Raw genomic sequence first — 24,141 nt, 5'->3', positions numbered from 1 at the left:
TAGAAAAAAGACAGAAATCCGAGCACACAAAGTAAGTAATTTTGTACTGGTTTTATTCATTTTGGAATGATTTTATTTTTTCAAGGAAAAGTTTGGTTACAATCCAAAAAGGCTGAAAATCGAAATCAAAAAAATGTTATGTATGTACGGGAATACAGATCACAATGTGTAATTGCTTGTTAAAATTTAACTTCTGCGTTTTTCTCTTATTTAATGTTTTTTGTGGTATGTTTAAAATTCAGTGTTCACCTCTTATTTGTCATTCTGTTAGTCATTAAATTCAATTTCCCCCTCTTATTTGCATGTTAAATCACGGTAACCAGAAAACACTGAAAAAATCAGAGCAGTGTCTGAAAATTTCATTAAAATATGCAAAGTGTCAGCGAAAATGAACTAATTTTCAGATGTTCAATATATATATATATATTTGAAGAGAATATATTTAAAAACAAAATATGAAAAGTTATTTCCTTATACAAGGATGAAGTATAACTAAAAATTGGCAAACTAAAAATCCATTTTGTGAAGGCACTAAAAGTGCTAACAGAAAGGAAAAATAATAAAAAATAAAATTGGAGGCACTGACATACATGGCAGCATCGTCAGGAGGGTATTGCCATGCAGCCAGTGTGAGGGCAGTTTCAATAATTGAGGGTATATTACCGCAGATAATCATACCCTCTACTGCTCCAAGAAAAACTAACAAAACTAAACAGCAAATCGGAGAAAGACTATAGATCATAATCTCAAAATTTACCAGATCGGAAATGGAATTTAGAAAGTTGAAGGTTTAATAATGTGTGTAAAAGGGTGAAAAAACATTTTAAAAAACCCCTAATAAACACTAAATTAATCTTAATATAACTACAGGAAATATAGACAGGCACTCGATTATATTTCAAGGTAATCCAATATATATATTAAAAAGTTTATTTGGAACTCGAATAGTAAGTCGCAAGCTAAGTGTAATTTTAGGAAGCATTAAGTAAAATTTACTAAAATCAGTTGTGAGAAAATTTTTCCTGAGTGTTTGTCATCCAGTTAAACCAAATTTCAGTTTTTTTCCCTTCTTATTTGTTGCTTTTTATGGAGAAATAAAAATCAATTTCCCCTTCTCATTTGTTTATTTAGTTGGAAAAATTCTTAGAAGTGATGAAAAAGTATGCGGATCAAAGAAAACTTCCACTGGAAAATTTGACATTTGAGTTTGATGGGGAGGTAATTCAACCAGATGAAACACCTGTAGATCTGGACATGGAGAGTGGAAGTTGCATTGATGTCCGGGTAGCAAACACTAAGAAATCTCCCAAGAAAGCGCTGTCTACAAATGCTAAAAACATTCTGCCTATACCTGTGATGGACATTGTTGTTTTAGACTGATTTGAATAGCAAGTTTTAATATGTAAATATTATGTTCAACATCATTGGTTGTAAATAGCAGGTAGAAAAACTAATGGTATTAGAAATTTTGAACAAAAAAGAGTTTGTTTGAAATGTGTTACTTTTTAAAAATAATTTTATTGGATTTTAAATGTTATTAAAAGAAAATTCATCTATTATGTAATTGTTTTCCTTCAATTTTTTCATTTAACTATTTCTAAAATTTCTTGAAAGAGGTGTTGATTAAAAATTTAAGTTTATTTTGTTAAATAAGTTTTTATTTTGAAATCAACCATAACAATTTCAATTTTGCACAATGATTTTGTTTAACTGAGTTATAAGTCTGTCAAAATAAAAGTGGTTAAAGTTTTTTCCATATTATTAATTACTCCTATTCTAGTGCTGGTTAAATTATTAAAATCTGAAGTTTAAAAAATATATAAATTATAACTTTACTGTTTTTTTTAATCAGTGTTATGTTTATTACCATATAATGGAAGCATATTCTTATGGTTATTTCACTTTTAAAATTTACTGAAATTATTTGTTAAGTATTCACATAAGTCATTTCAATTTGTAATGTAGTTTTCAAATGTATATATATGCATACAATCACTTTTGTATGGAGATTTGTAAAATATCTTATTTTATAGCATAATAAAATTGCATTTTCATTTTGCTCATTTATATTGTGTCAAATCTTTTAAGTTAGAGTGGACAAGTTGTTATGCAGCACATGCCTCTATCATTTATATGTTGAGGAAGAACAAGAAAGTTCGTTAATTTTTATCTCAGAAGTGAAATTAGCATTAAATATTCTAATTCTCAGAGTTCTTTACTAATTGTTGATTCGAATTGCAGTCAATCAAAAATAGAATGTGATATATTTTATTTAAATATTTAATTTATTATCTTTAAGTTGAGAATTTAAAACTAAATTATTTACTATTATAATCACTATATCAAACAGTACTGACCTATGCCAAAAAAAATTTCAAAAGACTTTGATATACAGGGATCTGTCCAGGGCAAATTTACTGCCGTTAAGCGATAGTTTCATAAAAAAATACTTTTAACTTATTTTCGAAAAATATTTTCGTATTTTACCTTATTTTTGTGTTGATTTTTTAATAAAATTTTTAAATTTCACAAATTATGTCTACATTTTCACAAAATAGGTACCTCTAAAAAAGACCTAGACAGACCCCTGATATAGTATAAACCATTGTTTATTGTGGATTTATTGCTAGGTCAACAGGCAGTTCCCTATAATAAAATTTGACTGTACTACTTTTCAATGAAAATAAATAATTATTTTTGTTTACTACAAAACTTAAGCAAACTTAAAATTATTAAGTTCATTCCAGGATTTTAATTCTTTATTTTTCTCTGATTTACTACTGTGTGTAGATTTTCAGGGAACTTACTTTGGGAGTCTGTGATCTAAGATTCAAAATCAGAAAAAAGGAAGAAAGTGCAAAAAAAGTAGAAGAATCCAATGCTTATAAAAAAAAAGGTTCAGATATTACACATTTTAACAATAAAAATATATATTTATTAATAATCGTACCATTTTACTATTAATCAGCTGCCAACATATTTTACAAAAGTTTTTTGTTTAGATTTCAGCATTTTGTCAGCTTCTTGAATACCCACCACATGCTTCAACTGCAAGAAGTCTCTGGGTGACACAATAACGGTGCACGTCCTCTCTTCATCTTTTCTCTTTGGATGGGAATCCATTAGAGAATTGCATATCTCTCGAAAGAACTTGGGGTACGTGGGCAGTTTATAAAATATAACATGCTGGATACCTTTGATCCAATGTCTAAAGTAGAAATGGGTACGTTCTGTGTACAACATGAAGTGTCTGTGTCCTTTGAAAAACAGATCTCTACCCTGAGCTTTCTTTCCTTTGTCTGTGTATTCACACATCATGAAGCAACTGATTTCGGATGTACGGAAATGATGTCGAAGTTCCACATAATCGAAGTAACTGGGCACGTAAATGAGTGTCTGGACGGTAGATTTGTCGTTGACAAACTCTGGGAGAATCTTTTCTGTGAAAAACTTGCGCCTGTCTTTGTATTCCTGCTGAGGATTATCAGAGTCAAGAACTCTGAAACACTGCAAATGAGAAAAACATAGTAAGAAAGGTCTTTCCAACAGTGCGGATAAATATTTCTAATGAAATGACAGAAAACTAACAATTTAAAGAGCTATATTATAAAAATGATGACAGAACCACCAATATTTAAACTCATTATAAAAAGTATTAGAATTAAATGACTATTGAAGTAAAACTGTAGGCAAAAGCTTAAATAATTTCATCATTTTAAACATAAGGTAACTAATAGACCTTCTTTAAACATAATGGTAGCAAAATGTATCGATTAATATATTTGGTATTGATTAAAACAGAAAGAAAAAAATTGCTATCATATTAAATATAAAAATCCAGAAGAATGGGCAGCCACACATGTGACAAGCGATTAAATTTCATAGTGGCCATATCATGTTATTAGAAAATGACATGATTACGTGTATGTAGGGAAACATCGATTGGTGTTTACTTAACTTTGGCCACAGATTTCGTTTTCTGGTCTTATTTCATTCCTGTAAATGTGTACATAATATCAATGTTAAGTTTTATTTCCATGACTTTTGACTATTAATAGAAATTATCACAAAATTGTGTAAATAGCATTTATTTTGCACAATTTTAATAAGTAAAAGAAATATTTATTTAGTCGTGTGCATTATGCATTCCAAACATTTGTAACAAAACAAAATACTGTGCATAGTCACATTATTTATATTACTTACCTATTAGGTCTCATTAAAATTTAACCACAATAGTAGCGTTACTATTTTTCTTGCTTTTTTTTAAATTCAGCAAATTACATTATTGTTTGCGATTGAACAGTTATTATTATTTTGTTTTGAATTATTGAGGCTACTAAAAACACATTTGAGAATTAATTGTTATACATATTGAGATTGATAAAATCAACAATAAGTTTATTAAACAGAAAATCAAAACCTAACTTGTTTAAATGGTAAGTTTTCAGCAATTTTCCAAAATCGTGTTAAAGCCAGCCAATACATACCATCCACTTTCCCACAAGCAGTGATGTCACTTTCTACCAATAGCGTGATTCAGCCAGTTTTAAATTCAATCGCTCATGGTATGCGATGGTTTGTTTCAATAACATGGGGGCAATGGTAAACATATCAAAACCATAGTTTATAAAAACAATTCCATTTGGCAGATACAAGAGATTAGTTAAGGTCCACCATTTAAGGCCCTAGCTCAGATAGTCCGAGATATGATAAATATTAAAATTTATGAAGACATTAACCCAAATCTAATGAAGGGGGAAGGCCAAGTAAAATACATTACAGTCAAACCTGTTAAGATGACTACCTCTGTATATTGATCACCTGTGTTAGTTGATCTACATAAACAAATACCAAACAGGTAAAAAAAATTAAATCACCCCTTTAAAATTCAATCACTCCATTAAGTGAATTTGTTGAACCAGGGGTAGTCAGCTTCAGTTAGTGCAATTAACGAAATTCAGTGTGTTCGATTTCCATATTTACAAAGCATGAAATATAATACTTCTTAATTTTGCCCTTTTTTTACTTAATAATTTAATAAAAAATTTTTTGTAAGTAATAAAATACAATATAAATTACATTTTTACAGTTACATTAATAAAAAGGACAATGCACACATGTTTTAGGTATGCTTCTATGTGCGTGATGTACAGCTTTAAGCTTTTCAATGACTCTTCTGACAGAAGTCTCACCCAGGGTTGGCAGGTTTTTGCAGATATACATTATTTGTATTCTTAATACAAGTGGAGAAAAAAAATTAAGAGAAAAATATTGTTTTATTGCTAAGTGTAATAATTATAAATAAGTATAATAAACAATATGAATTATATTTATCATTAATCATAAATATAAATACTTTTAAATTCAAATTAACATACTGGATAATAAAGATATTCGGTATAACATTGAAATTTTTTTTTTATACTTGTATCAAGTTTATATTTATACAACATAACTTGTAAGTTCCTTATAAATATTAGTTATATGTTCCTTATATGTCAAAAATGCATAGTAATAAACTTTTAATTTTCTTAAGTATCAAAAAAAAAAAAAATTTTTTTTTAAAATATAAATATTTAAACAATTTTTGTGCAAAATTTTTCTGCACATGCATTTGAATATAAATTTCTGAGATTTTAAATCTGTTATTTTACCTTAATTTTAATTAAAAATATTTTAAAACCTGCTGATTACCCATAGTATAATTAAGTTTCAATATAATGCATGGCAACTGTTGGTAGTTTTGAAGTTCATATATTTTCTTGGCAAACTTCAGTTTTTGACAGTTTAAACCAGTATTATACCCTTGTCATGTCAAAAACCACTTTTTGACGTCAAAAACCACTTTTTGACGTCAAAAACCCAACCCTGGTCTTACCAAAACATTTGCACTTAACTAGCAGATTCTATGGATTTAATAAGAAAATATAGATACTTTTTCACTGTGTTCATAGTATATACATTAAATTGTTGAAATTAATTTTTTAAAGCAAAAAGAATTGAAATGAAACTGAAAATTTGGTCTATCTATTTACAAACACCTAACGTCACAAATTATGTTTTTAAAGAGGCCATTTGATTTGCAATCTGATGAGAGTGGGGTAAATATGTGTACTCCTATTGCACATTTTTAGAGGGGGAAAATATGAAGTGACATAATTCTGTAAAATAGTACCGCTTATTGCTCAAAGTGAGAATTGACAAAATTGAAGCTTAATTGAAGACTCACTATAATTTGTTATTTTTAAATTTCACTCGTTTCATACTTAGTTCTAAAACTATTAAAAAAAAACAGAAATCAGTCAAAAAACTTTCAAAACTTGAAAGCTTTCACTCCATGCCTAAATAATTGAAACTTTCAAATAATTTTCAATTAACAAATAAAGATGTGTATCTTACCATTTGCATAGCAGGATAAATGAATTCAATGATTGGATGCGCAACCCAATCATGAGATCTCATGTGACCCACATAATTATAACAATGGCTCATGTAGTAGTTGTACACAAAAGAAGAATTCTCCACTGCACTAAGGTAGATATTTTGCCGATAGTATTTTGCTTTTTTATCCAATGCATATTCTCTCACTCGGAAATAATTAATTTTCTTGTTGCCGTGTTCTTTTTTAACAAGGTGATTCATACAAAGCAAAACATGACCAAGATGGACAGGATTTTGGATCACGAGGACATCTAATCGGTCAACAATGAATACTTCGACAGAAGATAGAAAGTCCGCATCCCCTTGCCTATTATCAGTATCCCCTATAATGGGTCTCAAACCAAGAGGTGAGGCTATGATCAAATCAGATTTATAAAAGTCGGAGAAGAGAGTGATATGTTCGTTCTGGATGCGGAGTCCGATCTTGAAGTCTTCGTTGTTGTTTCCATCGAATATTTCGTAGAAGTCTTCAGGTTTGTTTTTGCTTTTAGCTCCAGTTGGTCCGTAATCTTTCTCAAAGCGAGTTTTATTCATAACTTTGCACTTGGGTGGCATCAAAGATATGATCTGATTGACAATGCGATGACAGTCACCCCTGAAAGGGGCGAGAATAAAAACGGTTGGCTGCGTGAATCCCTGATCTCTATACTCTGCTTGAGGGTTCTTTTTCATCTTGCTGTTATGGTGAATTATTCTAGCTTTGGACTTCAATATATGGTTGAGAATGTGGATGCAATAGGCCCGTCGAAGTTTTTCTCGGACCTTGAAATATTGCTTGGTAAACAATACGTCAATGTAGTTGGTGATGATATTTAAAAAAGACATCTCTAAACCGGTAAGCTGCTTCTTTAATTGTGAAACAGTTGAAAGCAAATTCTTTTTTAATGCAAATTCTGATATATTTTTTTTATCCAATGGTGGGCTCTCAAGATGTGGAAACATTTTAAAGAAATTCATCTGTCCTAAACCAGGCATTTCTACTTCCTCTGCAAGCTTGTACTTTAATCTTGGGTTTTTAGGGCTCAGAGCTGCTTCAGTGCATTCATCAGGTAATGTGAATTCAAAATGTTTCACGCATGGATCTGATATCTCTTCAACTTCCTCTTCAATCTAGAATGGAAGGTAGAAAATTCACATTAAAAATAATTTTTTCTATCAGTTGCACTTGATGTATCATTTGCTCAAGTGATGACATTCTGATCATACCTACAGAAAGAACAAACAAAGAATAGAAACATTCATTCAGGAAAATTCAAACAAGCAACAATAAAAATTTAAAACACTAAGGTAAGATGTTTCATGTTCATTATTTGATTACTTTTTCAAAGGACATAGAGTGGGTAAGAGAATATTCTGGATCTGTTCAATGAACTGGTAACACAGTCATGGCTAGTTTTAAATTTAAAGACAGCAGTCGAGTGTCGATTTATTAAGAGTGTTCTCTCATTGAGAGCTTTGTTCTAAATTTTATCCTCGATTCAGGGTTGCCACAGCAAAAAAGGAACAAAAATAGTTTCTTTTAGTAGTCTCAAGCAGGAAAATAGTTGCTTAAAACTACGAAAATAGTTGTCTGAACGGGGATAAAAATTTATCAAAAATAGTAGCCAAATAACTAAAATTATAGCATAATTGTCATATACTATGAACTATGCTCCAATTAAAAAAAAGTTTTGTACAAATATAAAAGGTATACATATTAGAAAATAGATACCTAAACAAAAGTCTAATTGCAATAAAATATTAATAGAAGGAAAACAATTAAAAAGAACAAAACTGCCCCTCAGAAAGAAAAAATAACAAGTACTTTATTAAATCTAATAAAAATTAAAAATGTTTGGCTTTTTGGACATACATGATTGTATATGAGTTTTCTTTCTTTTATTAACAATTTAGTTTATTTCTTGTTCGTTTGTTTCATGCTCTTTTTCTTTTTGTTGTAATTGCAGACAGAATACCTTCAATCATGCCTTGTGCAACTCTAATTCCTTGCATATCTTCCTAAGGGCTTCCTTAAGTCTTTCATTCGCTTCTTCTAACAACTTGTCAGCTGTCTCCTTCAGTGAAGTGAAATAACAAGGGATGGTTTAGCGTGATGATGTCACTGAGCATTACGCACATGGTAGGCAAAGTGTCAGCGAGGGGACTGAAAGTAACGTTCATTTTTGAGAAAAAAAAACTTCGCTAAGAGTAAAAAAGTCTTTCAATAGTCGCATATTCCTGAAAATGGTTGCTTTTTTAGCCTTTTCAGGCAAAAAAAGTCACCACTGAGGCCGAAAATAGTAGCAAATAGTCACATTTTAGTAGCCTGTGGCAACCTTGTCAATTCCTTCTAAAGCCTTATTTTGATGTGTCTTTAATTTTTAAATATTTTAGTATTCAAAAAATAAAGTAGTCAATGTTAAAAGGGGGTATGTAATATCTTTTGAAAAGAAGTTTTTTGTTGGTTTTGGAATATCAATCACCGATTATCAATCACCGATTATCAAATGTAGACTGGCAAAAGAAGAGAATCCAACAATTAGGAAGCAATCAAAACAATCTTTCCACAATTGACAAATATTTTTGGTTTTCCTCAAAAGTGCAGATTTGTAACATACCCCCTTTTAACTCTGAACGCTACAAATTGAAAGTTTGGATAAAAACCGTCCCACTAAGCCACAATTCTTATTTTCAAATTAGTGTCATAGTTTGTTAGTTTTAGAAAGGCTAATAGCAAAACCAGAGTTCATGCTAGCATATTTTATTCATTTTAAAATGCTTGTATAAAAGTTAAAATAACGCTTGTTTATACAATTTTTATGGAAAGTATGTACCAGTAGTATAAGCCGAGGTTGTTAAAAATATTTGTTTTTGTATTGTTTTACTATTTGTTTATGAAAAAAAATATTTCCTCAGAATTTAAATGAATATTGCTTTCAAATTAAAAAATACTTTGCAACTTTTTTCCATCCCTGATTTTTAATTTAAGGATATAATATAAATCTACTGATTTATTTATATTTATATAATTTTAATACAGACTTATTAAACCTATCACTAATTATGACAGACTTACTAACACTAACTATGGTCAAAAGTAGCAAATTATAAAATATGATTCTCTTTTTAAATTGAAGTTTTTTTTTCTAAGATATTAAAAAATTATCCTGTTAGACAATTTTCAGCTTACTCTTTCTTCCTTTTTTTTTCAAATAAAAAAAAAATCAGTTATTAAGACAGTAACACTTACTGCAGCACTGGCAAAACTATTAATAGATGTCATCATAACTTTTATTAGTTGTAGTTTCGAATAAAATTTTTCTCTTAAAATATGAGTAATAAATTATTTTTCTACATGCATTAGAAAACACAAAAAGAGTTTTCTAACAATGTTAAAATCTTAGATTAAAAGCCCTTCCTTTGCATACCAATGACTATTAGAATTATTTTAAGAACAGATTCACTCACGTCAGAGCCTGCAGTCTCATCTTCCAAATCGTTTTCAGACACTTCCTCCTCTATAAGCATACATAATAATATTATTATCATATCTTTCACCGTCATAAAATAATTTTTTTTAAAAATCTTGTTAAAATACTTCACTATTAATTCATACTATTGAACATTCATAATAATGACACGTATATGACACATATTCCTAGAATTCGCGGCAGGGGAGGGGGGAGCATTGAGTTCCAGACTCCACAAATTTGGAACAAATGGCATGATGTAGTCAGCATAATGGTGACTGCCTTTTAGTTCTCAGACAAACTTGTACCGTTGATTTGCCTCAGTACCTTTATTATTCAGCCATTCCTCCTCATATTTAATTTAATAGACCTGGTACAAACCAATTTAGAGCTGATTGAATTTCAAGCTACCACCAGGGATGAAACTATAATGCTTCACAGTCACTATGCCTCATTTATATAAAAGTAATATAAATAATATAATGAGATCTTTTCAAGTTCGTACCCTACAATTGCTTAGGAATTCGGTTCAGTACTGTAGTTGTTACACTAAATTAGAAATTATATATAGAGTATCTGGCAATGTTTGTTAGTAACATAAAGTTACAGTTAAAATTAAATTACACTATGAAAACTTTTAATATAAATGAGAAAATTATAGCAATTGTTATCATGATAATCTCCATTTTTGACATAACAAAATATTTTAGAAAAATTAATTAGTTAATGACCCTATGAAGCCATGTTGTAAAATTCAAATTAAAAGCACATAAATTCAATGATTTATTTGTGATTTGAACATTTTTTAAAATGCAATTATTTCTCATAATTTTCAAAACATGGCACAAAAGTAGAAAGTGATAAAAAAAAAACTAAGAAAGTAATAGCAAAAATTATTAAAAAAAAAGAAAGAAGAAAATTACATATCTGAGCAAAAATATTAAGTTTTATTATTTTTTAATAAATATAAATAAAACAATATCATACAAATCCTTAAATAAAACCAAAAGTTATTTTGATGGGAGGATTGCCACCCCTAGCTTATACCTAACTTTTATATTGCCACTTTCTCATATCGTAACTTTGTTTTTTCCCCACATCTGCCATATCAGTATATAACTCTCCTGAAGTATTTGTATACATCCCCACTATATTTTAGGTCCTTTCACTATTAGTATAAACTGATTTGTGACTACCGCTTCTGTGTTTTCGCTTGCCACTCTACCCATCTTTCCATTGTCAACATAACAGGCGCCCACGGGCTCAAGCTCATATGAAGGAGTTAATTGTCCACAGTTCAACAAGTTCAAATGGGAGGATTGCAGTATAACATTTAAAAAAAATTAGAGGATAAAATAAATTTATTTATTTATTAACAGCAGTAAAACCCTGATTATCTGACCACCGATCATTTGAAACTTTGGTCCAGTACAACTTTAATATTTATGTAATAAATTAAATTTTAAGAATACCTGAATCATCTAATGTTCTTTTTAACTCATCTTTTTCAGATTCATTTTGTTCTGAAATAGTTTCTTCTTCCAATGATTCCTTACTTTTTGATTTTTGTCCAGAATCTACTTTTTTAAATAAACAAATAAATATCAAGAAATGATTTTACAAATATATTTAGAAACATTTTTATTTACAATTATGAATACCTGAATCTTTCAAAGTTCTTTCTAACTCATCTTTTTCAGACTCATTTTGTTCTGATTGTTCAGAAATTGTTTCTTCCTCCAATGATTTATTACTTTGTGATATTTTTTCCAATTCTACATTTTTAAATAAACAAATACATATTATGAAATCACTTTATAAGTAAACTTAGAAACAAATTAATATAGAAAATAAATCATTTCTAAGTGTAAATAAATTCACTGGCTGTTTCTTTCATCCCAAGTAATTAACGTAATTAAAAAACGACTCTCTAACACTTTAATTTAAAGATGTCTCTGTCTTTTAAAAATACATTTTTGAATCTATGACCTGCATTTCTGCTTTAAAGGGATTATGATTGTTTTCTTCTTGGTGAAACAAAAACATTAACACAAAGATAAACCAGAAGAAAATTCTACAACATAATGCTAAAACATTTTTGAATTACTATTATTATTATTACAATTAAGCTATTATACAATATGCCTTTCATATACAGTGAAACCTCCTGTTATGGACACTCCTGCAAAACGGACGCCTCTCAATACGGACATATTTTTAATTCCCCGGGAATCTTCTATGNAAAAGTAAAAAATAAATAAATATTATTATTTTCTTTTTCATGTTTTAACTGCACTAAATGGGACCAAGTGTAAGCTAGAAACAAGGCTGTGAAGTTCTTAAAGGAAATTAATGATTCTAACTTCTGCAATTGTAAAACTTCCTCACATATAAAAGTAACAGATATAACAGAAAAATATTATGAAATTGAAAAACTGGTATTGGTAATTTCTAAGAAACAGTATAGCTTTGGCAAGATCTAATATGATAGAGGTCCAATTTGATAAACCTTAGAGCTGAGAATAATGGTGAATATCCCATTTAATGAATAATGGCATCCTTCTTCCCTTAATATTTGTTTATTAATATGTCAATAAAATTGAAAGAAATAAAATATTTATTAATGTATATAGCCTATAAATAAAATTAATTACTCACGTTAAAATTTTTTTAAAAATTCACGTTAATTTCATTTTAAATTTTAACAGTAACTGGAGTCGCAGAAAACATTTTTTAAAAAACTCTGGCTGTGATTCTTTTTACCAAAAAACTACTTTTAAACAAAAATATAAGTGCAAAGAGAAATAAGTTATAAATTGTAAATCTAAAAAAATAATGGGCAGTTTAGAAAATCTTTTAAATTCTAAACATCTTTTCAATGTTCTAAAAAAAAAAAGATTTATAATTGCTAAGCATCACCAATAACTTTTTCTCAAGCAAACCCACTCATATCTAAAACATTTCTATAGATGTGAAATAAATGTACTAAAATTCAAGCATGAAGAAAACAATATGTCAATATAATAAAGCGATAAAAAAACTTATTTAACTTAACTAAAAAAAATTTTTTTTATGTATGTTTGATGTTTAAAGATATTTTAATTAACAGGGTAATGCTTACCTTCAATTTCTTTTTCTAATGCAAATCTTTCATCCTTCAACTTTTTAGAGTTTTCTTTCATTCGACTAAATTCATCATCTAAAGACCTCTTAAGTGATTTTTCTTCTATAATATGAAATTAATTTTGGGATGAAATGATAATACACTAAATCAAATTTTAATACTATTCTTGAAATCACTATACGTTTTTTTTGGTAAAGCATGCAAATGAACTTTCTTTTAAGCTTTAACATTTATAAAAAACATCTTATTGCAATAGGTGAAAATTGTTAATTTTTTTTCTTCAATAAAGAGCACACTAGATACATTTAAAACATTATAGAGAAGAAAATTCTTTTAAATAACTTAAATTTATTTGATGATTGAGTAGGTAATCAGATTTTAGAAGTCATTATATACTACTTGTTAAACGATGTTGCTCTGTTTCACACCAAAAGAATTTTAATATTTTCCTAACAGATTTCAAAATAATATATTTTCTTAACACAATAAACGAATTTCAATATATATTGGAAAACAGTTTTTAACACTGATTAAAAATAAACATACTAGATATTTAGGAACAAAAAATCTTTAGTGATAAGTTTAAAAAAAAATTACAAAAGTTAATAGAATATGCAGGGAGGACCAAATCTTGGCCACTTTCAAGCAGTGGCCCAGAAGAAATGAAAAAAATCATATTGGGAGACCGACTTCAAAAGCTTAACTCCTAGCCACCCCAGAACAAACCTAGACATTAAGAAAAAAAAAAAAATACAATTTGTAAGGGTACCTTTGGGATTGAAGATAATGGGACTGATCACAATTAAGATACATTCCCATTATGTAGACTGTATTTCACAAAATCAAATGATCAAAATTGCAATTACTTCTTTTTTTCAAAAGAAATCACTAGTTTTATACAAACATTATGACATACTAACAAACAAATTATAATAGCAAAGAATGCAGCAAACTTTTGATTTATAATATTGCAAAGGTAAGTGATAAAATGCCTTCTCTAGATATGGGACATGTAATCACTGCAAGAATGCAGTTTTATAAAGAAAATTTTCTTTCTCTAGGAATCTATAAGAAATCTAAGTTTAAACGCAAGTAATAAGTTTAAACGCAAAGTAATTTGTCAACAACATTAGCAATCAATTTATACGATCTTCAACAGAGCTTATTCATGTGACTTTTCATAATAATCAAAAGATTAATCAATGTAAATGTTTGACGAACCATCAGAATAATAATCTTCCATGATTAAATATTTGGCTCGTCCCTTTCACGTTGCTAAATTTATGTTACAATAAATTGCTATGTTATGTTATTGAGTAAAGTAAAGTGCGGCGTGCTCTCTGCTTTCGCTTATAGCACTGCGTTTCAATAGGTAAGGCTTAATTTAGCCTATCAATATTTATTTGAGCTCTGAGGCTCTTCTTCAAATACAACATGCTACCACGGAATCCAACAGGGAACTCCGTGTTATGTTATTAAAATTGTTATTATAAATGAGACCCGCTCTTTTCACTTCTAGCCTTCAGTAACAAAAAGTTGGCACGATGCCAGCGCGGTTTTCGCTTTCTTTTTCATGCCGTACTTTTTAAAAAATTATATTTAAAGTAAATATTACATTTTTTAACCCTAGATTATTGCTAATTTAAAGAATTTCTTAAAATGGAGTTTTTTTTATATTTAAACGCACTGTCTTGGTTGACCGCCCTCTTATAACCCTAAACTTTGGCGATCAGCTGAAATGGGTGATTGCCAAACGAAATCTATCGCCAACCGCTTGGATGCCCGCATTTTGAACGTGATTGAAAATGGCGAAAATGTTTGAGCTGGACGTACTCGGAATGATTAAGCAATGAAACGAATTCGCTAGGTAAGTCATATTTTTTATTGTAAATTTACTATATTATCTCCAATAATGTTCTTTCGAATGCTAAGAGCTGCACCATTTGCTCAATTAATTCAAAATGCCTTGGATATTTTTACTTGCTACCCATATATTCCAACTACCTCACTACTGAAATCAGTTATTTTGCATCTATAGTTTCCTGTCATATCATAAACAAAATTATTTTTCAAAGCCATTTTCTAGATTTGATTGAGCTGGATTTTATANTAATATTATTTGTTTAGTATAAACTTCAACTTCAATCTTATATTTATTTACCATCGAAAAAGACTTGTTGGCCAGAAGTTGACAAGCAATTAGCAAATGATTTCGTGTTAAAGAACTTAATTCTCAAAATTATATTTATTAAAAATGCAGGAAATTGATAATACAACATTGAATAATATTTTATATGAACTACTGATTTATGCTGAATGGCAGCAAGAGCCTGAAATTCAGGTAGAAAAATTATGTTCAGTACATAAAATTGTTAAATTTCAATTTTATCACTCATTTAAGATTATTTGATTTGACTTAATTTGTTTTTATTCAGGGAAATATGATTCTCACAACACTGCGGTACTGTAATATGTCCCCCACTGTTTAATTTTTTCGTCAGACGTAGCTTACAAAACCGTCTGAGTTTACAATAAGGTTTGTATTTAATGTTGTACAAACGGCTATCAGCTCTTGTTCCATTAATAATATAATTAACAGACACAATAATAAATTTCAACATATAATGTGTTTCACTATCACATATATTAGATAGCTTTAAAGAAAATAAATACCAAGTTGATATAATCATATATTTGCATGTCAATAATGTTATTATCAGAGCTAGGCATTGTTGACTTAAAAATGGAAGCAGAAAGCTCTAAAAACTATCAAAAATTCTCCTAAAATTATATTTAATTTTTAAAAAAAATTGTAAGTATCTTTTACAATTGCTGAGTGATTTGCTCTTGTTGGTAATTAATACTTTCATTTGTCCCGCAGTGGACTGATCGTTAAGACACAGTTCACAACAGATCACCGAAGTCAAGCATCACTGACTACGGGCAGTGTGCGGGTGGGTACCCACTTGGATCAGTCTGCGTAGGGACCGAGGGTGTGCGGTATTGGTCCTTGTTAAACTGTTCTGCCATAAAGTGCTCGACTTTGTGTGCTGGTCGTCGGGCTACCGAAGCGGGGGTGCCATCCCCTCTGCAGAGGATCAAAATTGTGATGACATGTCTTCGGATCATCCTCAGGGGTGTTTCCCAGACCGTTGCCAATAGCCCATCGTCCAGCTTTAGTGCGACGTAAATTAAATACAACAACACTACTTTCATTTTTCTTCTCTACTTTTAATGCATTTTTATTCTATATTTGTTTTTAATTTAATCTGAAACTATGCTAAAGCTGCCAAATCTTATTTACTCATTTATGCATTTTTTTTTTTTACTGATTCACTATGTGCTACTCAGTTCTCATTGATTATGGTTTTTATCCTCTCCTTAACAGAGTGCTATTATAAATTATCAAATCAACATTATATATATACCAGTGTTTTCATCTCAGAAAAAAAATGGGTGAGAATTTCTCACCCTTTCTCAAAAACAGGGTGAAATTTCAAAAAGTTAAGTAAGATTTCAAAAATTAAAAAAAAAACAAAAAAACACCAAGAGACTTGAAAAAAAATATCATTTCTTTAATTATAATGCATTTTTAACTTCTTCTAATTTTTAAAGCATTGAATATTTTTGCTGCATCATCATATGGAAAATGTTCTACATCTACTTTTTCATCAGCTATTCTCATTAGGTTGCTCAAATGCGTATTTGTTTCGTTTTGATCGTTTCTACCCACATTTGTTTTATTTTCATTTGTCCGTTTCGAAGTAGAAGATATTGGCTTTACAAGGTATTTGTCCAACTTACATTAACGAGCAAAAAGTTTGAACATCTTACATGAAGAAACCTTACACATGGTTGCAGAGAAATGCGTTCTGTAAGAGGTTCCTTCGTTCCGAAGGATGGTGTTCTGTTGTTCTTAAAGGTTCTGAACAATACTGGTAAATAGGGAAGCTAGATAATGGGGCAGATGTTGAAAATAATAAAAGATCCAGGAAGAAAAGTGAAACGGATTTTATTCTAAATGGCGCAAATGAGAATTTTTTTCAAAATGCGAGAAATTCGCGAATTTTGAAATTGGTTTATAGAATGAGCGAATTTCTCGCGGTAATCATTTTTTAATGAGAGAATATAAAAAAATATGCGAGATTCTCGCGTTCTCGCACTGTAGTGAAAACACTGTATACAACGAAATTAAGAAAGAATAAGGAGAAAACATGGAAAATAATGCAGATTGAAGAAAAGAAAAGTAGAAAAATTATTAACATGAAATATTTTTAAAAAAAATTACAAAAATATATATATAAAAGTGTCAGAAGACAAAAATATAAAAAGATATAATCTCTTCATCAGCTTACACTATTATATCTGCAAAAAGGAGTGCTTTCTAATATTGTATCAATGTAGCAAAAGCAAAATATATATCAATACAATATTGTAAGGAGCACTAAAAAAAAAAAAAAATCTGAATCAAAATAGAACACATTAAGTAAATAATAGTTAAGTTTATTTTCTGTATTTTAAATGACATATTTTTTACTATTATGTGTTCCATTTTGCTTCAATTTTTTTTTTAGTGCTCCTGACACTATTGTGTTGATATATTTTGTTTTGACTATATGGATACAATATTAGAAAGCACTTCTTTTGCGGATATAATCATGTGCGCTGTTGATGAGATTATATCTTTAATTTTTTCTTGTTTTCCAGTTTTTTAATATACTGTAATATTTTTTTTTTTTTTCAAAAAAAAAATATTTTAATAATTTTTTTCTTCTATAAATTATTTATCTTTCTTTATACTCTTTTTAGTAATGTTTATTATTTTCCATGTTTTCTCTATATTTTTAACTTATTTTATGAATTCTATATGCTTGCAGCTTATCTACAGTAAATATAATTTATTAATTTTCTTAGTTTTTTTCTTTTTATCTTTATTGTGCTAGATATATGTGTATATTTGTTTGTGAGTATGTAACATAAGAAGCTTCAACTAATCTTTATAAGTTATTCTTTTATCTGAATCTTTTTCTTTCTAAACTAAATGCTTTTTCTCACACTTTGATAATCACACCATGTCTTTCAACCTATTTTGACTTCAAGTGATGCTTTAATTAACATTTTTGATTTTTCCCTTTCATGGAATCGGGAGAAAGATTAAAGGATTGGGGATGTAACATAAAAAGCTTTTTCTAATCATTTTATGTTATTCCTTTATCTAAATCTTTTTAATTTCATTTTTAATCTTATTGCTAAATTTGTTTATTATTAGTTTCTGAGCAATTAACATAATTTAATTACATTTAAAAAAATATAATTGCTGACAGAAAACATTTTATGCATTTTTTAAATTTCATTTCTTCATCTATTTGTCAATGTGATTTGATAGTTGTTGTAATTCGATCTTTTGTCAGTTTATGTATGTTTCTTGTTGTTTTTCATATTGCAATTATTTCAATAGGCCATGTTGCGAAATCAGAAACTACGAGTACAATTATAATGATATTTTAATAAAAATTCCTGACTCTTGTCTTATGTATGTAACATTTGAGTTTATGAAACTATAACTTGTTTTCTTCATGATTTTTGTTTTTTTTTGTTTCTATCATTTAGATCAAAGGAAATGAAAATAAAAATGATGGCAATGAAAAAGGTAAATTCCAATTTTTTTCTTCTTTTTTCAAAAATGTCATTTAGTTTAAAATTCTCTTAGTTATCTAACTAAACTGTTTTTATGTTTAGGGATACTTTCAAAGTTTTTGGGTCCATTTGCCTCTCAGTTATGTCCTCCATTACTGGTGCAACAACTTAACAATCTTCAGATGCCATGGGCATTCGCTATTGGAGGGTAAATTTCAAATTTGTTTCATTTATTTTATGAGTACATTATAACCTTGATCAGTCATTTCTCATGGGACCATTAATTGGAAACAATAGATTCTAGAAAATGAAGAATGTAGGTCAATATAAAATATCAAATAATGACTTGAAATTTTATGAAAAGTAAGTAAGTGGTAATGGGCTTTTAAATTAATAAATTTACAATAGATATAAAGTTTTAGAAAATTAGCTGCGATGGCTCAGTGGTTAAGGACTTGAAATGTCATTGTGAAGTGCTGTGATTCAATGTCAATTGCGGATTAGCATTAAGTTATGAATTATATAGATCTCTTAGTCTTATGCCATTGTCATAGATATGCAATAACGTTGTACAAAAATTTCCTTTTCAGAAGTGGTGCTGTGATTGCTGTTCTGCAAGATACTTCATTGGAAATAAGGTAACAGATTTTCAAATGTTTTTGTTTCCTTTCCAAAGAATACTTAGTTTCTATTAAAATATTATTTTTATAATTTTGAAAACATCTTTCTTTGTTTGCCTAACTCTTTTCTTGAGAAGTTATGGTCCTTGGATTCTTAGTATGGTTTCTGATGTAGTAAAAGAAATGATAAAACCCTTAACTTCCTAATAGTAGATCATGAAATGATTTTTAACAAACTTTCATTCTTTTTTTTAAAATTTATTTTTTCCTTTGCATTTGCCTTTACTTCTGATTTTGCCAATAAACATTAAAATTTATCCTTGTCAAAAGTTTTAAATCAATAAAATCCCAGTGTAAGTTTGTCTGATTTAAGCATGTATTATAATGTATGCGTGTTCATTATTGTATTTTTTTAAACTATATAAACATTTAAATATGCTTGTTAAATTTAAATATACTTGTTTTGTTTCTTTTTAAGTTACTAAAATTCTTTTTCAGTTTATATTTTAGTTAGGAATATAGAAACTTTTTTTTATTCATTTTTACTCATGAAGCTCTCAATTTTTCTAATTGTATCATCTTTCTTAAACAATGCAATTTATTTAATCATAGTTTTTAAAATCTTTTGATTTTTTAGGTCATTCGTCTGTCATTACTTTGAACTTTATCAATAGAAATTTAAATTATAACTGGCAAAAATTAAAAAGAGTTGGATTTTTTTTTCATAATTCAGTAAATATAATTTTTATTAACTTCCATTTTAAACAATTAAACACATTGTTTATATTAGGATGTATTTAGTTTATTATCTATTTTTTTATTTTGAAAATTTTTCTTATAATATTAAGATAAAACTTTCATATTGAAAGCAAGTATTGCAGCTTTTGTTTTTAAACTTATTTTTGAATTTACTCTTTTCTTTATTTTAAAAACTCTAAATTAATATTACTATAATATTTTTTTGACATTATCTTTATTAAACATACGTTTAAAATATTTTTTTATCTTCTCAATATCACCTTAAATTTTGTGGTGTTACTGCAATAGGTAGTAGAATTGTCTAACCATACAATTTTGAAAAATGTGAGGATAAAGAAACACATGTTGTGAGGATAACACACTCTGACTATGATGAAGACATTGCAATGGCTTGTCTGTTAGACACTGGCAGCAATTTATCATAAACTTATTAACTTTACTAGCATGCTATGAAGGCTTATATATATTTTGATCAGAGATACAATAAAAGGAAACATCCAATGCATAATCAACTAGGCATTATATGTAAATAATAAATATATATAAATAGTAAATATATACAAATTATAAATATATATATATATAAATAATATAAATACTAGGCATAATCTATAAAAACATTACTTATAAACTTAAAATGACTATGAATGGGAGACAAATAAGCATTCATATTTTCTTCATGTAATTGCCTTAGTAAAAGCAATAGAAAAAGCAATAAAAATGTGAACAACAAAAAAATTATTTATACCCTTTTTCGATTTACATAAGGTTGATGCCCACACAATCTTGAAAAAAAGCATAAGCTATGGTGATTAACTTAAGTTTTAAAAAAAATGCAAATTTTAATTATGATACAGTATAGAACCCGTTATCCGGAAATCAGAAAACCGGAAAACCAAAAAACCGGAACGAAATTCGACGAATTTTCCCGCCATTTTTTTGAAAAAAAATTTTTTTCCTCATAAGATTTTAGGATTTTTTGTTCTTTTTTGAAAGATGTTTATCTTACCATCATTTTGGAAATAATCATTAGTGTATTACTCCATCGTTTTTTCTTCTTTTTAAGATTAGTTCCAAAAAAAAATTTTTTTTTAGTTGGGTTTAACAATAAAAAAACGGCTTTTTGTAGCGATTCAGAAAACCGGAAAAATCAGTTATCCGGAATAGCGATGGTCCCGATCGTTCCGGATAATCGGTTCCCTACTGTATTAATATGTAACATGACTACTTTGAATCCTTAAACCAGCTGTAAACAGAGGTCCCAAATGTAAACAAAGTGAAGAATTGGAAACATCATAGAATTGGGACAGTTGATGACATGCCTTGATAGAATATTACAAATTATGTTATTTGAAAAATCTTAGTCTGCTTCTGTATTTAAGTAAACTAATTGTGCAAGAAATTATTTTACAAATTTCTCTCAAATTATGTTTCTGCATTTTAATGTTAGGTTATGTTTAAATTTTCAGAACATCAAGGGATGAATTCGGGACAATAATTGGAAAGACTCAAGGTAATTTGTTAGTTACTAATATATATCTTTTATATATCATTTAATATATAGCTTTTATATGTGAGATTGAAGGGTTTTTTTTTTCTCATACCTTTTTTTAACAGAAAACACTTCAGTGTTTATTAGAGTCAAGATGAAATTCAGAATAAATATTGTCTTTAACGTGTTTGAACTAAAGTAAGTTATAATTTTAAGTGGTAGTCTCTGCTTGAGATGAACACTTTTGCATCATTGAGACACATTTAAGAAAAACTTTTCTCACCTTAGTCATATTAGAATCCTCTAGCATTTCAAAAAGGAAACCTTTCATGACATAGTTTTGAAGATTAATTTACTTAGTGTCTTTTGATTTGCTCCTGATTGATTCCTTTTTTTTATTTCATTCTATTATTTGGTGTGTTCTATTATGAGCAGAAAAAAGAAAAATATATTATGATTATTAGTCTAAAATCATCTAAGTAACTACAGTCTACTATCTTTAGTATGAGCTCCCTTTATAACGATGCTTCACGATGTCCCGGTTGCTATTCCATGGACGTGATGTTATTTTGACATCCATTTGAGCATCAAAACTGGACCATTCATTCCATTATGATGACCAAAATCTCCCCCTCCCCCTTTTTTTTTTAATTTCAAGAAAATCACACCTAAAACAGGTGTTAAAACATTTTTGCACTTTCAAAAGTTTGACGATTTTTTTTTCGTCCCTGAATGGAGAATAGTAACATTTTTTTTCTTCCAGCTGCACTAGTATGCTTACCAAAAATTAAATGATATTTCAGAAATCAGTTCCTGAATGACTTGTATCTAATTCATTTTGATGTGTAATTACCATTATATAAAGTGTTTCTAATTATATTTGAAGGTAAATTGTGTCAATACTTGATTATGTACTGTATAAATTATTTGATATTTAGTTCCTTTATGTATTTATTGATTTCATTTAAAATCAAAAGACTTTAATTGATTCAGTTTTATTGCCTTGTATTGCAGTTATCAAAGACACTTATCCTCAGTGGAGGAGGTTGCTGTGGTCTCCTGATTGTACAATGTTAGCATTTGCTCACAGCAATGGTCAGCTTGATTTCTATGACTTAATCGGTGCTCATATGTTTACCATAGATAAAGTAAGTTCTGAACTTGAATAGTTCTAACATAATTTTTATTTGTGCTCAATATGTTATACTCAAATTGCTTATTTACATTGGGTGAATTCCAAGGTATGGTGCTTTTGCAGCACCAAATTTCTTCAAATTTTAAAATAAAAATAATATTTGGTCGAAAAAGCAATCTGCAATTCGTTTACAGAGGAAATACAGAACCTTGGCTACCAAGACATTTTAAAAGTAACAATGCATATACAAGGCTGTTTCCTTCTACGAAAAATAAGTCTCAATAAGTTTGGTAATCACACACATTTGTTCTTTCCAAAAAGAAGCTAGAAAAAAGAATGATTTTACTTTCTCAGGTATACAAACTGCTTTGTTTATAGTTGGTATGAATTTTTATTCTAATGAATAAAGTTGGCACTAAGCTGGAAAATACTTTGTATTAAAATTAAAAGTTAGTTTTCAAAACATTTTAATTCTTTACAAAATCTTTTATACATACCGAAAAAAGAAGGATCTGAAGATTAAAACCGATTAGAGGTTTTGGCTCTTTTCGAGGGGCAGTGTCAGAACAATTAAGAAGGTATTACAAAAATTTTAAGTATGGAAACTCACCAACTGTTTGTTCAATCCTAGAGTGGGTGTTGGAAATTAGTATTTACACCTTTTTGCAGTGGGATTTTTTTACATTACTTCCTTGTTAAATTCAATTAAAGTTTCCAAATTGAATCTCTTGCTTTTTTCAATCACTTAATGAATCTTTTGTTAAACTACATGCAAGGTGTGTAATTGTGCGAGGTGTGATTTTACAAGATTAATTATTAATTAATTTCCTAGATCAATCTAATAATTTCTGGATCTTATCTGAAATACCTACCCATTTAATGTTCAATTTCATAAATTATTGTCTATCCTGCATTGTTATAGTTTTTGCATTCATTTGAATTTTGAAAAGTTTCAAAACAATTGTTAAAAAGTTTTCTTTTTTTTTTTTTTTACTTCTGCATTTGATTATTAACTGTTCTCTCTTTGCAAGCTAAACTATTAATGTGCTAGTTTTTGTTATAACAGAATGAATGTAAAAGTTATAATTTTTTACTTCCTGTACCTTCTAAATTAATTTCTACTATTTTTTTTTAATTTTTAGTGAATTATTCGTTAGTTCTCAACTTTCAGAAAATTTGTAATTTTTATTTTTTTTCTTAGTTTTTGTTACTTTGATTTTTTAAAAAAAAGATCTGTGCATTGTTTAAACTATATATTTTTACAATTATTGGTTTTTGGTTGATTTTTTGACATCCTTTGCTCATTGTAAATTCTTATTAATATTTTCATCACTTAGTCATTGAAAGATGTAATACATTTAAAAATTTCAAATGTAAATTTTTAACTGTCAGAGAATTTAAATACTACAAGCCAGTGAAGCTCTTAATTTGTTGCTGAAAAGTTTCTATATTCTTCCATCTTTCAGTTTATGTTTTTCGCT

At 28.4% G+C, this 24,141-nt stretch overlaps 3 protein-coding genes across 8 annotated transcripts in view; 2 read left to right on the top strand and 1 right to left on the bottom strand.

The window, feature by feature from the left end:
• LOC107437009 (NFATC2-interacting protein) lies at positions 1-2,063 on the top strand (the record flags this gene model as incomplete). Its single annotated transcript, XM_071185028.1, is given in 2 exon segments — positions 1-31; positions 1,132-2,063. Coding segments are annotated over 2 exon segments (280 nt in total), but the record flags the coding sequence as incomplete, so codon positions are not given.
• An 849-nt stretch (positions 2,064-2,912) lies between these two features.
• Positions 2,913-14,546, bottom strand: LOC107437008 (U3 small nucleolar RNA-associated protein 25 homolog). Of its 6 annotated transcripts, none has more exons than XM_071185024.1 (8): positions 14,495-14,546; positions 14,239-14,331; positions 13,015-13,119; positions 11,555-11,668; positions 11,366-11,473; positions 9,892-9,941; positions 6,403-7,554; positions 2,913-3,507 (listed from the first exon to the last, which is right to left on the bottom strand). In XM_071185024.1, exons 2-8 carry the CDS (start codon positions 14,258-14,260, stop codon positions 2,965-2,967), a joined length of 2,094 nt encoding a protein of 697 aa, XP_071041125.1. In that variant the 5' UTR covers positions 14,261-14,331; positions 14,495-14,546; the 3' UTR covers positions 2,913-2,964. The 6 variants fall into 6 exon arrangements, with proteins under 6 accessions (XP_071041125.1, XP_071041126.1, XP_071041127.1 ...); XM_071185025.1 differs by having other exon boundaries at positions 11,366-11,470; XM_071185026.1 differs by having other exon boundaries at positions 11,366-11,470; positions 14,239-14,523.
• A 618-nt stretch (positions 14,547-15,164) lies between these two features.
• LOC107437007 (NBAS subunit of NRZ tethering complex) overlaps positions 15,165-24,141 on the top strand; it is a 105,102-nt gene continuing 96,125 nt past the window's right edge. Inside the window, exons 1-6 of the mRNA XM_071185728.1 lie at positions 15,165-15,358; positions 18,628-18,667; positions 18,757-18,862; positions 19,245-19,292; positions 21,503-21,546; positions 22,540-22,673. Of these exons, the coding sequence (XP_071041829.1) occupies positions 15,272-15,358; positions 18,628-18,667; positions 18,757-18,862; positions 19,245-19,292; positions 21,503-21,546; positions 22,540-22,673 (459 nt within the window). The 5' untranslated portion in view covers positions 15,165-15,271. The remainder of the gene's footprint in view (positions 15,359-18,627; positions 18,668-18,756; positions 18,863-19,244; positions 19,293-21,502; positions 21,547-22,539; positions 22,674-24,141) is intronic.

This window comes from Parasteatoda tepidariorum, chromosome 9 (assembly GCF_043381705.1).
Source record: "Parasteatoda tepidariorum isolate YZ-2023 chromosome 9, CAS_Ptep_4.0, whole genome shotgun sequence".
NCBI classification, from domain to species: Eukaryota; Metazoa; Arthropoda; class Arachnida; order Araneae; family Theridiidae; genus Parasteatoda; species Parasteatoda tepidariorum.
The sequence above is the reverse complement of the archived record's forward strand: the minus strand, read 5'-3'. Positions and strand labels throughout refer to the sequence as shown.

Bases quoted from the DNA above. Each gene is read 5' to 3' on its own strand.
- LOC107437008 (XM_071185024.1), bottom strand. From the start codon at position 14,260: ATGGAAGATTATTATTCTGATG. The intron at 13,120-14,238 runs GTTCGTCAAACA...TTCATATTATAG, and splicing joins GGAAGATTATTATTCTGATG to AAGAAAAATCACTTAAGAGG. The intron at 7,555-9,891 runs GTGAGTGAATCT...CTTCCATTCTAG, and splicing joins ATGAGACTGCAGGCTCTGAC to ATTGAAGAGGAAGTTGAAGA.